This window comes from Platalea leucorodia (genome assembly GCF_965183815.1).
Source record: "Platalea leucorodia genome assembly, chromosome: 1".
NCBI lineage: Eukaryota > Metazoa > Chordata > Aves > Pelecaniformes > Threskiornithidae > Platalea > Platalea leucorodia.
This window is the reverse complement of record NC_138823.1, coordinates 50559649-50575843: the sequence shown is the minus strand read 5'-3', so window position 1 is coordinate 50575843 and position 16195 is coordinate 50559649. Positions and strand designations below refer to the sequence as shown.

At 40.8% G+C, this 16195-nt stretch overlaps 1 protein-coding gene across 1 annotated transcript in view; it reads left to right on the top strand.

The window, feature by feature from the left end:
• The window catches only part of TAF4B (TATA-box binding protein associated factor 4b), a gene marked incomplete at both ends in the record, with an annotated part of 75179 nt that overhangs the window by 41221 nt on the left and 17763 nt on the right, over positions 1-16195 (top strand). The window contains 3 exons of the mRNA XM_082321789.1: positions 2607-2737; positions 8399-8524; positions 9593-9649. Coding sequence (XP_082177915.1) covers positions 2607-2737; positions 8399-8524; positions 9593-9649 — 314 coding nt within the window. The remainder of the gene's footprint in view (positions 1-2606; positions 2738-8398; positions 8525-9592; positions 9650-16195) is intronic.

Sequence of the window (16195 nt, the reverse complement as noted above, 5' to 3'; positions counted from 1 at the left end):
GTACAGAGTTTTTACTTCCCTGTCTATGAAAGAACTGTTCTCTAAGTTTTTTACATGGAAATAGTCTGAAGCGCAACCAGAAAAAAGAAATTGGTGCCACTTTTACATGTGAGAACTGGGCAACTTTATTACTCTTTAAGTTAATGGAACACATAACAACCAGATAGATGCTAGTGTCAAATCAAACAATTAAGTGTGCTTTTCTATTTCTGCAGCTCCTAACTTGGTGCATTACACTGACTTTCCTAACAGCTTTTGCATTCCTCAGCCTGTTTCAGGTAAATGTAATCTATTGACCAACATTACAGATCCTGCCCATGTGATTAGGAAGAAGTTTCAAACTGCCAATATGCACAGGGCAGACCTTTGTTTATGACTCCCTCTATGGAAAAATCTTTCATTAATTTTATGCAAAAGACATGTCAAAGCTGTTGGTATCAGTCAATAATACTGTGGAATATATGTTGAATGGCTGAGACTGAACTGTTCTAGTGCACGTATCATCTCAGCTGTTAGTTTCTGAGCAAAATAATAACTGTTGCTTAGCAGTGTTGTATTATGTCAGAGCAGGGAGCATGCATTTGATACAGCACCACACTGATCAGTACCACTGCTGTCTACAGCAAACTGGATGAATGTTGCTCAACTCCTTCCTCCTGCTCTCTGCTGGTAGCTTGCCATACTGGAACAGTGAGTTTTACAGCTGAGTATTCAGGAAAGCCTGCAGTTCCGTACATGCAGTCATAATTCTGTCACAGTGGTTTAACTACATGATCGCAAAGTCTTTCTACACGCAACTTGTTCTTAGTCCAAACTAAGCAGCTAGCCTGTGACGAGTACGTAACCTGCGAATGCTATCTGCTACCTCAGTACATCCTGCGCTAGTTAGCCATATGTGCCCTCTGAGCTGCATGGGGCATAGTTGTGTGAAGTAAGTGCTGTGCTACTAGTGGTTAAAGGAAAAGACACATTGAAACTGGTGCCTAGAACCTTTTCTCAAAATTCAGTAGGGGGTTAACCAGTCATCCATGGGAAGTAGATATAAGGAAAAATAAAGAGCTCTGCAAAAACATAAAGTACTTCTAGAATAATTGTCTCGTTTGGGGTGTGAAGACAATTGATTGAAAGATGGAAAATAGAAGCCTGGCTGTTTCACATTACTACTACAACTACTACTACTACTAGTCGTAGTACTTCATGCCGTAAATGAAAAGTGTTTTGATTGCAAGGAAAGGAATACAGTCAGGGAGTACAGCAATTCAGAAAAGGAATGCTTTTGCTCTTGAACCGAGCCCTCTTTGGTTTAGGAAGTGTGTGTGTGTGTGCAGGGAGGTCTTGAGGTTTGGGGGGGATTTTGTTTTCTCTTGTAAGTTGACGTTTCAGTATTCTGATAGTGTAGTGGGAAACTGCTGTGGAAGTGTTGAAAGGTGCTTGAGCAAAATGAGCTTTGTACTCAGCTAAGGTACAGGCCAATGCTTACTGGCCAAGATCAAACAGTGGGAACACTTTGATTGTATCTGGGAAAACATTGTAGATTCTCCCTGTCTTGCAAGATTGTTATTCATTTTCAGTTAGAATAGCAAAGGCAAATATAGATGATTAGGTTTTTTACAGTGTACTGTTTATCCATTCTTAACACTCCACTTGGCAATAAATACTGAAATGGGTTTTGAAGGTGTGCTGTATATTGCATCATAAAGTATTACAGCTGCTGTAAATGCAGTGAGGGGCAAGGAAAAGCACTTCTGATGGGTACAGCATATGAAGCGTGTGAAACTGCTGCCTGCTGTGCCTACCAGGGAGAAGTCGCTGCTGTCCAGGTGTCTTGACGGAGTTGCATTGAGTGATCGATGGTGTCAACCACGGGAAGGCTCCTCCGTCAGCAGCCTGCAGCCGCAGGAGGGTTGCAGAGGTGATGCCCAGCTCTGGGCACGGGGCTGGGACAGCTTTGCCCGGAGCTGTCGCCGACCTTGGTTACAGCTGCTGAATCGCAGAGAGGCGGTGGCAGCCTGAGAAAAAAGGTTGAAGGTGATGGCACGGTGACCCTGGCTGGACTTGATCTGTGTTGTCCGAGGTGCCGCCGTGGGATGGTTGGGTCTGTCTGCCCCGTGCCGGTCTGTCGAGGCAGGTGAGAGGGTCCCCTGTGCCTGGAGTGCGCTGCAAAAACCATCCCTGCTCATCGAATAAATGTCATGAGTTGTTAACAAGCATGGTGTCAAGCAGGGCAAAATGTAATTCTCTATTTTTTTTAATTACTGGAATTAACAGAATATGGCACTAATTTCTACAGCTACCGCTTCTCCCTCTCCCTGAACATGAAGCTCGATTTGTGTTCTTATTAACTTTGTCCTATAAATGACCTTGCAAGGAGAGTGGTTCTGGAGGCTAAGTGAAACAATGTCTATATTTTCTGAAGCTCCAGGCTAAGTTTTATTAATGTAATGTCTAAGATCTTTGAAGTTGTGACTTTACCAGGAAAATCATAATCTCCAAACCTTTATTCATAATGGGTATGACTTCCAGGGGGAACAGAATACCTGCTGTGCTAATTATTTCAATTATCAGCTACTACTAAAACACGTAATGGATTTTCTATGCTTCCACAGGTAAAAGGCATGACATTATGGAACTTAACTCTGATGTTGTGAACTTGATCTCCCACGCTACACAGGAGAGATTACGAGGGCTCCTAGAAAAACTAACTGTAATTGCTCAGCACAGAGTATCAACCCACAAGGTAAAGGAAATCATTAAGCAAGTTTTGCACCAAAGTTTTCCTGCTTTGCAGCCTTGAAGGTAAACCTCTTCCAAGTATAGGCATATCATATGCAATATGTGCATTTTCAGTATATCTACCAAAGGCTGGTTTTGTTTTAACTGTTTATAGCCTCTAACTATTCCTTACGTTTTCCATTCAACTTGTTGGATAGGTGCTCTTAAAACCCAGCATAAGAGTAAATGCATGCATTTCTCCTCTTCCATAGAAGTGCTGGCTGTTATACAAAATCTGTCTTGCATGGTAAATATAAAGCCATTTTTGAATGCTCTTGGTGGTCGGGTTGATTTAGGGGCTTGTGTTTGCTTTATGCATTTACTGTTGGTGGAGCTGCAGTATTGGCTCAGTAAAAAGCCTTGGGAAACTGAATTGAGTATTTTATTTTTAGAAAGTGCTCCATGTGAAGGCAGAGACCCCTTTGATCTTAAAGTTTCTGGAATGTTTTTTCTGCCAGTGCTATTTAAGATTCCCTCCCCTCCCTCTTGTATTAGCACCATTCAATATAAAATATATTGGGTTCCAGGGATCCAGTATCCCTTAAGATGCTTGTATGGTACAAATGGGAAGCAATAACTTAACTAGTGGCCAAAACAGCTCTTTAAGGCTTTTTCTTGTCATTCAATAATAAGATATTAGTCTGTTTTAGAAAAAAATTGGAAGTTAGAAGCAGATGTATCTGTCAACTCTTAAGTTCTTTTTGTTTGGTGTTGTTTTTTTTTTTTTTAAACAGGAACTTTAGGCTTAATGAAATTTAACAAGAGCAACTAACTGATGGGATAGGAGTTATTTTTGTACTGAACATTTTTTTATAGGCTTTTAAGCGCTGGAGAAGCAATAGTAAAGAGCAGGAACTATTTGGAAACTTCCAAGTATTTATAGTGATGTCTGGAGCAGTTGGAGTATGCTGTTCCTTGCCAGAAGAAGATGCAGTAGGAAAAAAATCAATACAGAAAAAGTATAGAGTTTTTTATGAGAAGTCTTTAGAAATCTGCACATGTTCAGTGTTGTCCCTCCAAAGGGGGAGATCCAATAGAGTTCATGAGCAAAAGTGAGGTGGAAGATTAAGTCCTGAGTAACTAGTAGGACTTAGTGTCTTGCAGACACCAGGGACACAAGGGATTGTTTTTGGACAGTGGGCTTGATAGGGCTGATTTCTTTCTCATTAAACTAAAGCAATAGAAAAACTGATAGGTTTTTGTCTGATTGAATTGCCAGAAGCAATGATAAGATTGTAAGACTGCAATAAGCTTGCTTTCTTTTCCTGTTTTCTCAAAAACAAAGCAAACAAACAAAAAGTAATGGGCATAATAATCCTAGAGGCACAGGTACCCTCTTTTGTTAGGAAGATGGTACTACACTACAGATGAGTGTCCTACAGGATTGTGTTTGTGAGTAATATTGTGAGAGATGTTGACAGGCTTTTAGAAATCTAAGTTCAAGAACAGAACACTACAGGGTTTTGGAGCCCTGTTATGTATTTATATATGTATTTACACAACCCTGTATTCCATATTCCCTAGTGGTTGCCCCTGTCCTCTTTTTCCTTCTAGGCTATCGATAGGTACCAGTGTGCAATGTGGGCTCCGTGTATTTCAAAGAATTATCCAGAGCCTTTCCAAGAGGATTGGGTAGTTGCCCTGTAAGGCTTTGTATTGGCCTATCTTCACTACAAAAAGACAGACAGTAGTAGGGATAGGTGTGGTGAAAGGTAACTATTGTTAGGGTAGAAGTTGGTGTAAATAGCTAATAATTCATGGGATCATTCTCAGGAAACTCTTCTTCCCAGTTTGCTCAGCTTATGCCTAGCAGCTTACATCTGATGGCTAGTCCTGCAGAGAGAGAGTTGGCAGGGTAGAAGCTTCATACCATGCCACCACGTAGACTTGCCAACTTTTGCCCTTTTTTGCTAAATTTAAGGGGGAAAAAAAGGTATATAATTGGAAGTTACTAACTTAATTAGGATAAAACTATCATGGTGGTCTCTTTATCTGAAGTAGGAATAGCCTTCCGCTCTCTGTGCTGCGACTCTTGTTGCAGTGCCTTTATAGAGCCTTGGTAAGACCATAAAGGCAATTAGCTAGCTGGTTTGGTTCCTCGGCTGCTTCCCTCCTGTAATCTGGAGAACTGCTGAGATATAAGAGTATGCATGTGACATAATATGATACCCAAGACCAGAATTAATAATGGCAACTAAACAGTACAGTGATTAAAAAACGTTTTTGATGTGGGTGGATGCAGCACAGCAGGAGATGACTGCTGTGCCCCTGTGTTTGGAGCCCATGAGGACATGGCTTCAAGCGGCATGGTACGGTGCTGTGCTGTAAACATTGCTCCAGGAAAACATTTTCCTCATATGCAGTAGCAATAAAACACTGCAACCCCAAACTGCACTGTCTGTAGGGCAGTATGGTGTGGCAGCTGCATTGGTTTAAGGGGCAAGCTCTAAATGTAGCGAAGGAGTAAGCGCTCCTAGATGTGAAAACAGCCAGCCTCCTCTTACCCACTGTGTGCCGCCATCAAACTGCAGAGCGCAGAAATAACTTATCAGAAGCTTTTCTGTTATTAACTTGGTTTAGGGGTTGACTATATAAAAGCCAAAGCTTAATAGGTTCTCACATAGTAGCTGAGCCTCTGCAACTGCCTGCATTCCTGCTCTGTCCTCAACAAGGCTTGAACACGACATGATTTAAACTGTTCAGATTTCGTGGGAGAACTGGTCTTAGTAGCATTCTTCCAACTTCTTTCCTGGTGGACTGAAGTGGAGCACAGCTTCCCTGTATGTGGGTTTTTCCTTTGTGCCCCTGGACATGCAGTACATTCCGGGTGCTAAACCACAAGTGCCGTAGTCAGGTTTCAGATTCATTTACAGGTACGTGACAACCTAGGAAGGAAGTTGCAAATCACAGACAAGGTGTATAGCTGTTCTTGAATTTGTTGCCAGCTGTCTTCTCACTGAAGACATACCTGGGAATGCTTTGCTTCAATGCTGCATGTTTCAAGTATGTGTAAAACCTAACGTAAAAATTTTGGTAGGAACTGGCTGTGCTTTAGAGCACATACGTGGAGAAGTCTTTGAGTATGTACATTTCTCTTGACGAAAAAAAAGTGGGGGGGAATGAATTTCATAACAAGATTGTATAGATGCACTAATGTGCTATTGTTGTGTGAAAGCAGTAGCTTCTTTCAGGATAGCGAAGTGAACTCTGGGTGAAATTTAGCTCAGTTAAAATAAAAATGACTTTTTAACTGTCAGATGTACAAGTTCAGCTTTGGCACATACAAATCTAACCACACTGTATTGTGGTTATGTGCTTTATTTATCACTAAGTTAAATTCTGTTCTCGATTACATTTATAACTTTAGTTTTGTTGGGATTGCACTGTTGTAGCTGGGGACAGTTTGGCCTTATGTGAGGAAGTTAAACTGTTATATGGACAAAAACTGAATCCAACTTGCTTTGTCGTAACAGTAATGGCTGCAAGTTATGAACAGGTATACAATATAATGTTTTCTGTCTAAGCAATTCAGTGTTAAATGATCACAGAGAACAATTTTATTGAGTGGGGCAAAATATAACTGCAGGTGTTCGTCTTCTAAAAAGACCTGAAATAAGGTATCTTAAAACAGTTGTTGAAGAGCTGAAATGCTGTTATGAATGCACCCATTTCTTGTCCCATATAAGCTCATGGTAGTGCATTGGGGTGCTTCTGGTTGAGATGCTTGCATTCCGAATTGGCATAGGGTCTTGGGTTTGGCCTTAAAAATGTAAGCATCTAACTCTGACTTTGGGCATTCCAAAGTGAAACACTTCTAATCTTTGGAAAAAGTAATCTTCTGATAATATGGCTTTCTTCTTTGTCCCTTTAAAAGGATTGTGGCATGGTGGTGTATTACTATAAACTGCTGCTTCAAAACAAACTGTACTAATGAACTGAGACTGACTCAAAGTGTTTTGTGGGGAGCAGTAACAGAAGAGGGGGAAAAGTTTGTTGGACTTTTTTGCAGAGCCACAGACTCTGCTTGGGAATGAAAGTTTCCTTGGTTGCAACGCATGGTGTGGTGTGAGCCACAGTTGGTGATACGTGACAATGTGGTGGCTCATTGAAAAGGACCAAATTTAATACCAGAAAAGGGATTGATTTCATGCTCTGGCTGGGTTATGAGAATTCGGACTGGGAGACAACGGTGCCCCACAAGAAGACTTTTACTTTCCTCCCAGCTTTTAAAAGTGTATGACTGGGTATGGGAAGAAGAGTGAGTATAGTGTGTTTGAAAACTAAAAATTTAGCAACTGAAATCACCGATAGTCCATATACTTAAAATATACCCTTGCCTAAAATATAGCTGTAAAACACACCGTGCTTATTCCAGAACAGTTGTGTGTCAAGGTTGCTTCATTAAAGTGTGAGATTGGGGTAGGGTAGAAAGAAGGGTTGCTAAAAGTGTATAATGTGTATATAATCCCTGGTAAAAGCCTAAGGATAAATTTCTCAGGAAAAGGGAAGTTCACAAAGTAACAGAGAAGGAAGATGACTCTAGGATGTGCATTAAGGAGTGGTACAAACAGGTGGCACAGATGTGTCTCGTCTAGAGTGGGCTCCCTGCCTTGTTTTGCCTAATGCCCTCTAGCCAACGCGTGGTTTAAATAGCCTGTCTTTGGAAGAGCAGAATAGTAAAAACAAGCTTTTCATTGCCAGCTGACCATGTTTTAGATCTTTCCTTTCTCTGTCTTTTTTCCTATCTAAAGTAAAACTAAACTCAGACTTTCCAATGAGAGCAAAAATAGTATGAAAAATAAACTACCGCTTGTTATTTTTTAGACCAAAATGACCGTAGTCTTGTTTCAATACATGCGTGTCCAGCTACTGTTGGAGCTATTCATTAGTATTCACTGGCCCAGCTTTGCATAGGGGGCTGGACCAGATGACTTCCACAGGTCACCTTTCAACATAAACTATTCTATGACTTGAGAGCATCCACTGAGGCAAAAGTACCTATTCCTAAAGCTATAATAAACCATATATAATTTATGTCACTTTCCCTACCCCAAAGATTCATTATAAGTAGTTCTAAACCACCCTTCCACTCCATAAAGCCTCTTTTTGGAAATACCAGCTGAGGCTTATTTCAAATTCTGGATTAAATATCTGAAACTAGAACACCAAACACTAGCAACTTAAAATGTCAAATTTTATTTTTTCTTCACCCTTTCTGTTTAAAGGGGAAAGGATATGATGTTCTGCTGTTTTACAATTCTTTCTTTTTTTTTTTTTTTCCAGTCCAGAAAGACAGTCTTGTATGTATGCTTACTGGAAATGAGGTTGCTGTTTAAAACAGAATTTTAGACTTAAAGACGTTGTTGTTGTTATAGTCAATATAGACTAGATGTTGTTAATGTCACTTGTTCAGTAACCTCTTACTAGTCATAGATGCCAGGAAACATGCTTCAGTGGAGAGGAGATGTGTAAATGAGTACCTACCACCTGAAGTCTTTCTAAAACAGCCTACACTTTTCAGCTTTGAAAAAAGAGTGTTCTTCTTTTGAAGTTGTTCCCATTGGGCTTATTAGCTCTAGTGGTGTATATAAAAGTGTGGTTGTCTATAACAAACTTCTCTTTCCAGGGGAGTGATAGGTACATCGTATCTAGTGACACCAGAGCACAGCTGAGATTTCTTGAAAAGCTTGATCACCTAGAAAAGCAGAGAAAGGATGAAGAGGAACGTGAAATGTTGCTTCGAGCAGCCAAGGTAAGAACTTCATTTTTTTTTGCTTTCCAAGGAAGTAGTGGTGTCCTTTAGTCTGGTGAACATCTTCAGGTTTCTCTTATTTCTGCTTTAAATGTAGTAACCATTAACCCTGTAACTGGAAATCCATACTGTTTAGGATAGCTTAGGCTATACAGAAAAGGATTTTAGCTTTTTACATTCTTCAAAAAAATCACAGGAGTTCTTTTAAACATGTGGTGGGGTGAACTCTTCTTTTGAGATTATTCCTACTGGTCAAAATAAAATAAAAGTAGTACTCACATAGCCATAAAAGTCCTTCCTGGCTCTATTTCTGGCTCTGAAATTGGTATGTCTTTCTCCATGTGTGTATGGCACTGTTTGAAAATATGGGTTCACTATGCTTGTTCAAGCTGGAGCCTGGTGAGATCCACCGCCCTGCCAGATGTGTGTTTTCTGTAGTCAGATCAGAGGGCTGGCCTTGGAGCTGGTAGCCTAGCATCTGCAAACCCCTGATGGAGCCACTGCTAGCACAGAATAAGTACCCTTCTTACCCCTTCCGTCTCCTCAAGAACAGGAGCAAAACAAAACAAAACAAAACAAAAAAAGAAAAATCAGTAGATGTTGCTCCATCAGATGTGACTTGATCATCTTCTGTTTGTTGTCTTTTTTTGTTTTGTTTCAAGCTTAATTCTGGAGCCCCTTGGGTGGAAGCCTCATCTAGACTTGAAAGAATTGTGCTGTACTTGCACGAGTACGACTCCCTTTCGTTCCTATACTTCCTGTCCTTTTTAAGTGTCTGCTGCTGACATGAACAACATCATGCCTAGACTGGACCTGACTGACAGTGTTAGCATCATTTTCAGCTTAATCTTGCTTCAGGCTAGAGCAGAGGCAGCCGGCCCAGATGAGGAGGGGGGTGCGCGTATGTGCGTGGAGGGGGAGGGAAGGCAGTCTGGATTGAGGCATTCACCCCTGGAGCTAAATCTTTCAATCACCAGAGAAAATTGTCGTTTATTAAATATTTAACGGATAGGATGGTGTTTGGATGCCAGTAATTTCTATTCAATCTTTTTCCTCTTCCTTTGGTAGAGCCGTTCCAATAAAGAAGATCCAGAGCAACTGCGGTTAAAGCAGAAAGCGAAAGAGGTAGGACTTTCCAGTTACCATGCTTGCCTTTGTGTGTTGAGAGAAGGTTGGCAGCCCTGTCCTGGCAATTAGGTCAGGGTTTATTTTGCTGCTGCATACCATTTGTAGAGGCCTTGGGGAAGGACAGGAACTGCCACAGGCAAGGGCAGTGCTTCAAATGAGGTCAATGAATTATGAGCTCTCTTTTTTAACATTTCATTTTTGTAGTTTCAGTCCTGTCTAGAAATGGTCCTTTGTAAACTGCAGCAGTACACTTGGTAGGAATATAATGCGGGATTAGAAAAAAAAAAAAAAAAGAAACTTTGAGATTTAGCATCTGGGACTGTACAATAGGCTACATTTTTCCAGGGTAATTGTTCGTTTTGTAAATCTGATACTGCTTATAATTCTTTGGCTGGGAGGCGGTACTGGGATTTAGTTTTAAATGGAAAACGCCTCTGGCTTTTAATTTTCTGGGCCCAGCAGTTTTCTGTTCTGGAATGGAGCCCTTGTTTCACACAGTTCATGTTTAGCTGCAGGGGTTTTAGTTTATAGCTTAGACTGGTTAAGCTTTTACTCCCAGAGGCCTCTGCATAGCAACTGTAGAAATCAACAAATAAGTTCATTTATGTCTGCAACCTCCTCTCAGTAGCTGACTTTTTACATTTCCCAATATCCATTTCCTGACTTTTCTAGCCTGAGAGAAAAAAGCTCCACTAATTGGAGCTTATTTTAATTGAGCCTTAATATTGGATCTCACTGGAGTTGCCCCCAGAGCTACTGGGAACAGAATGAAATGAAAGTACCTAAGGTTGAAGATGTGTGTGCGTGTGTATGTGTGTGTGAAATTTTTCACTTGACCTACAGATTCTTTTCCCTGCTGAATAAATCATCAAGCCTGTTCACATTTCTGATTAAGGATCTGACAGCAGACGATAATAAAGACAATTGAGGTGTGAGACGTGTGATACAGAGCTGAAGAAATTGGTTTCTATAGTTACTTGACTGATTTCATGCAATTTTTAAGGATCTTTGTGCTAAATGAGAGTGATTTTCTGAGCAACCTTTTTCCTTAACTGTGCCTCTTGAACTATGAAATTTGTTGTTGCTTAACATTGCTGCACTTGGCTTCTAGGTGCCAGCAGCAGCAGCAGGTTATTTATGAATGCTTTAAAGGCCCTTATTGTTTGGATTAATGTAGGAGCCCAGGCAAAACAAATGGAAATCCAGTAAAATAGTATTAGAATCAATGCTCTGTATTTGCACCATAGTAGAAGAAATTTGTAAAATAAGAGGAGAGAGAAGGAACTTGCTTTACTATCTATCTTTTAATTCTTTCTTTCTGCTTATAACTCTTTCTTCATGCTCACAGTCTGTGAGTACAAAGTTGCCCTAAAGCCCTTCCCAGTTTGCCTCTAGTGCCACCAGGATCAACAATCAGTGGGTGATGCTAATTTGTCTTGTTTTGTAGGTGGCTTTACCTCTGCATCATCTGGTCGTTTCTAGAGGTTCTTTCTTTTAATAAAACACTGCAAAGTGATTCATTTATGCAGCTTCTTTTCTCTTTTCCTCTGAACAATGATGTGTAGGATGTTGAAACATATTCCGTGATTTGGATATTTAGAACAGAAATAAGTTAGGTGTGTGGTTTAGGTCTTTTTTTAGATTGGTTGGTATTGTTAATGAGATCTCTTTTAAAAAGTGGCATATAGGTGTACAAAAAAGGAGCCAACAGAGTGGAGAAGGCATCTTAAGTTTAGTGCTTCGTATTCTACTAAGTGCTTGAGTTCACCTCCTTCAGTGCATCTTATCTTGTGCCAGACTAACACAGCCTTCATTGCACTTGTCCTGCATATTTCTCCATGCTGTGCTGCTCCCAGAGTGACAGTCTCCAATTGCTTCACCAAAAAAAGGAGAGGCAGATGTACCTCTTGGGACAACGCAGATCTCCTATGTTGGTATTGTCTTGCCCTCTGTCCTGATGCTTTGTTCTCTGGAGAATGAGGCAGCCAGAATTTCTCCAGGCTTCACGTGCCGCACGGGAAAACCACCTTCTGTGCCAAGGGTGCTTTCTTATCTGTGAGACCATCTCAGGCTTGAGTGGAAATGAGCCCAAATGCAGCTGGTCAGTTTTGGCACTTTATTGGCCGTTTGGAGATAAATGGTCAGTACACATTTGCATTAAAAAATGCAAACATGAGTAGAGCTGGAATAAGAGCAAAATAAAAATCAACAAATATCCCAAGGCTGAAACTTGTAACGCAGAAGCACAGCCTATACTGGGATGGAAGCCTGAAAAGGCTCACCAATGTCTGTCTGTCTGTCTGTCCTGTCGTGTTGTGAGTGTAGCCTGCTGCTAAGAAACCACACTTGGGAATTCTGATACCTCTGTCAGCTGGAATCAGATCCTTTCCAGGCCACTCTGGCTGAATATCCACTGGAAAGCCTGATCTGATCTGCTTTAAGTTCTTTAAGAATGAATATGGGCCTTCCTTCCTCAAAGCTGTCTTTTATGTGTTGATGGTGACCCCTGGGAGAAGGGAGAGGGTGTGGGGTAATGGCACTGGAGCATGTTCTAAAGCAGCGGTTCCCAAAATGCAGAATGTACATCCTAACAATGAATACTTATAAATCCAGGATGTGCTGTCATCCAGCAGCTGGAGGCAACATCTTAACATTGCTAGAAGTACATCCAGAGACTCGGCAGTGGATTCTTTTATCCAAAAGACTATACATAATTGCTGTGACCTTTTCATCCTTTTTTGCATGACCTATTGCCTCAAACTTCCCCTATGCTAGGTCATTTACTTTCCTATATTCTTAGTCTATGTAGCTTGCTATGAATTAAGTCTTTATTTACTTCCCCCTTTCACCTGTTTCAGCAGATTTTAATACCTACAGAAAGTGCGCATTCCTTCTGAGACAGCTGCAAGGCTTGCCCCAAGCTGCTCCTTTGTGCACTCAAGAATTTTGTCCTTCCTCACCTCATGGGCCAGGCTCTTTGTGCAAAGGCATTCCCGAAGCCTGGGTAAATTACCCCTGCTTTTCATTCAGCCTTATCTGCCACTTCAAGCTGAAAGGATACAGTCCTCGCATTGTACCTGATGCTTGCACTTTTAAACTGTAACTTTTTTTTAGGTGCTTTCTGCTATTTCCTGTTCTACTTTCAACTATACTTCCAGTTACAGAGAAAATGTTCAGTTCATGCAATTCTCGTAGCTGTATTTATGGTTTATCTCCAGCTTCATCCCTTTACTGAAATGAGTTTACTTAAATTGAGTAGGTGTAGGATACCGTCGAATGTGCAAGTGTGCCATATGAACAGTGCATCCCAGAAGACCTGTAAAAATGTCAGTATTAAACAGCGTGTACTGTAGATTTAAATATAAACCCTGATCTTTTGTACTTCTGTCTCTCATCTTCACAAGGGAGTGTGCTTGTAGTATGGCTTCAGGAAGCTTAAGGCTGAGGCTGGGCAAACCTTTCAGATTGTATGTGTGCAAGATTGCTGCTTGCGGTTGTGCAGGTGAACAAGTATGGTACTGATAGCACCTTTGCTTATTCCGTAGCGGCTACCTTCATCTCTGCTCTTACCTTGTGGCACCTTGCAGCATCTATCGGTGGATAAAGGTGAGCAGCTGCATCTTGAACTAGGGAAAGGAGCGTGTGGAGCAAGCACCTGATGGATGGCAGACTTGCCTGCCCCATTCCTTGCTCTTCCAGCAGCTCTGTTCACTTATGACTGCACAGGTTTTCCCGGTCTCGTGTTCTGCCTACTTGACGCACTTGTGCATTTTACTGTTATGATTTTGACACAGGTGTCACAAGATGCAGCAGATGAGATGCTGAGAATATTCAATACCTTTAGTATCAACTGATGGGGAGGAAAATGGCAAACCCTAGGTTTTTTTTGTAGAGACAAAACAAACCCCATCAAAAACATCAAAAAAAAAAAGTCTGCATGATTCCAGTGAGTTCCTGGGTGCTATATAGTAATGACTGAAATTTAGGTGTTCTGTAGTGTATTCTTTCAAAAAATCATCTTTTTTTTTTTTTCCATTTCATGTGTCCATCCTAACTCTTTCCGTTATTTCCTCTCACGTTCTCAGATAACAAGTAATAGTAACCTGATTCTTTGTCTGCTGCTCTCTCTACCGACTCCAGCCCACATTTTTCAAGCTGTTTGTTTCCTTTTTTTCCCCACATCTCTTGTGCTGCTTCTGTATTTAGTCTTCTGGACCTAATGGTTCAAATTCTTTAAGGCCACTCTTGTGGCAGGGGAAAAGGAAACTCCCTAGTTAACCATAACCTCTCAAAAAAAAGCAAACAAGATGCTGCGAGCAAAATAAGATCTCATCACGATCAATTGGCTTTTTATGAGCCTTTAGTGACATCCTGAGAGCTTCTGCTTAATTATCTGATTTATATTATCTTTATTGTTCTGTAGTGTTTCTTACCTGCTTCTGCATGTTTTGAACGGGGGGGGGGTGGGGTGGGGGAAGTCATGATTACTGAACAGACATAAATTTTGTTACCTGCAGTTTAGCCCTACAAATAGCAAAGGGCTATCATCAGAGATTTGATGTGTTATAAGTCTTGCAGAAAGTCGGGGATGGAAATCCTGTGAAGTGTTAGATGATTGAGCAAACTGAAAAGTGAACCAAATCCCTGTTTATGTGGCATTCATCTTGGTGTTTTGAAGGAGCGTAAGAAAAGAGCAGCCGAGATGCTGTGTCAGGTACCCTAAAACCAGCTGGCTGGAAGATGATAGCAACTCTCTTTATCTAGTGAAAAACAAAAGCCCCCCCCAAACTCCGTTAAGCTTGTTCTTAGATTTTCAAATAGCCTTTTCTAAGTTTCTCTGAGAGATTGTAATGGACATGAAACCAGCTGAAAGTATGGCCTTGGATTAGAAACTTGCTAATAGAGGAAATTTTAGGACTAAAAGTGCAACAAAAAGATGATAATGGAGAGCCAGAGAGTCCTGTGCCAGGAATGAGTGTTGGGTGGACTGCACGATGAGATGGAGAAACCTGCAGGTGGAACATAAGTCTTAAACGTTCTCTAGCTTTGAGACCTCAAGAGTGAGTGAATGAATATGCAGCGTTACAGCAGCTGAAAATCATTCAAAATATCATGCGTTTGGAAGAACTGTGGTTTTAAAGTAATGTCTTGCAAGGGCTGGACACTGTCCCATTGTGATAATGCAGGTCTGCTGATGGTCATGGAGCAGTCTTCTCACGTGTGATAGCATCTGAAACAAAAACTGCAGAATATATTGCTTTGGCGTGGTGTGCGGTAACCTTTTCTTGGCCTTGCAGCAAAAGTAGCCTGGGCTGTGTCTGAAAACACACATAAAGAGAGCTTGGTGCTGGATGCTAGACAGGGGATAGCATGCTCCAGGTGTTCTAGAATACAGAGACATGCATCACAATTGTTAAACAAACAAAAAAAAAACCCTTGTAAAAGGAAATACACACTCTACACTTGGGAAGTTCTTAACAAGGATGAGCAAAATTAGGAGTCAAGAAGTCACTGCATCCTGGACTTTTTTCTTAAATTCTGTGGGGACCTAGTTATTTATATATTAGGGAATGTCGAATATCAGCTGAAGGAATTATTTTTTTTCCTATGGGTAGATTACTTCATGGCTATCCTGGAAAAAATTTCTGTTGTTCTCCAAACCATCTTATTGCACCCTTTATTTCTAGACAGCCAAGGCACCTGGTCTTGGGGGACATAGCCACAGCAGGGGCCGTTCTTCCACTGAAGCATGTGTGTGGAATATTAACCTGAAAGAAACCTACAGTATTACATACAGCCCTGTTATAAGTTAGAACTGCATATCAAACCAGTGCATGCTGTTCTGCCTTTCTGCTGTTAAATCTAAATTACAACAGAGGGAAAAGTCAGTGGAAACTAATTGTATGGCTAATTAAAACAGTTTGAAAGGAAGCAATTGCAAGAAGAGAAATTGCATTATAGACAAGAGGAGAGGATGATAAATGTTTAAATATGCAGCCTTCAAATGTCACTTTTTCCTCAGAGAATGTCCCCCATATGAGAAGTCTGCTATTCAGCTGCATTCAACCTGTAGGGCAGAAAATTTTGTATAGGAAAGGTAGAAGCTGAAGGCAGTAATGCTCACTGTGCTTTATGACAACCAGTGCGAGAGGCTTGGGATTGAAAACAGATTTTTAAGGTTTATTTTTCATTTTCGTCACAAGTTCCTTAAAATGCTTAAAGAGAATGCGGAAAAAATTGGAGTTCTTTTTTTCCAAAGACAATGAAGGGAGAAGCAACTGGGAGCAGTAGAAAACTTTAAAAGCGCTAAATGGAGGACACAATGAAACGCAGTGAAACTTTGAGAGAGATGGTCAGAAAAAAGAATGGATAGAAAGAAGAGAGAGAAGTCAGTTTAGTGGGATAAGTGGCCCCACTTAAAAGGTACCTCAATATTTAGTTCTTTAAAAATATGCAGTAAAGGGCAATAGTAAAGACCTATGTAGGTGTTCTGGTTCCTTTTTCACTGATGCAAGCTAGAAAAAAGTAAATGTTGATATTTGG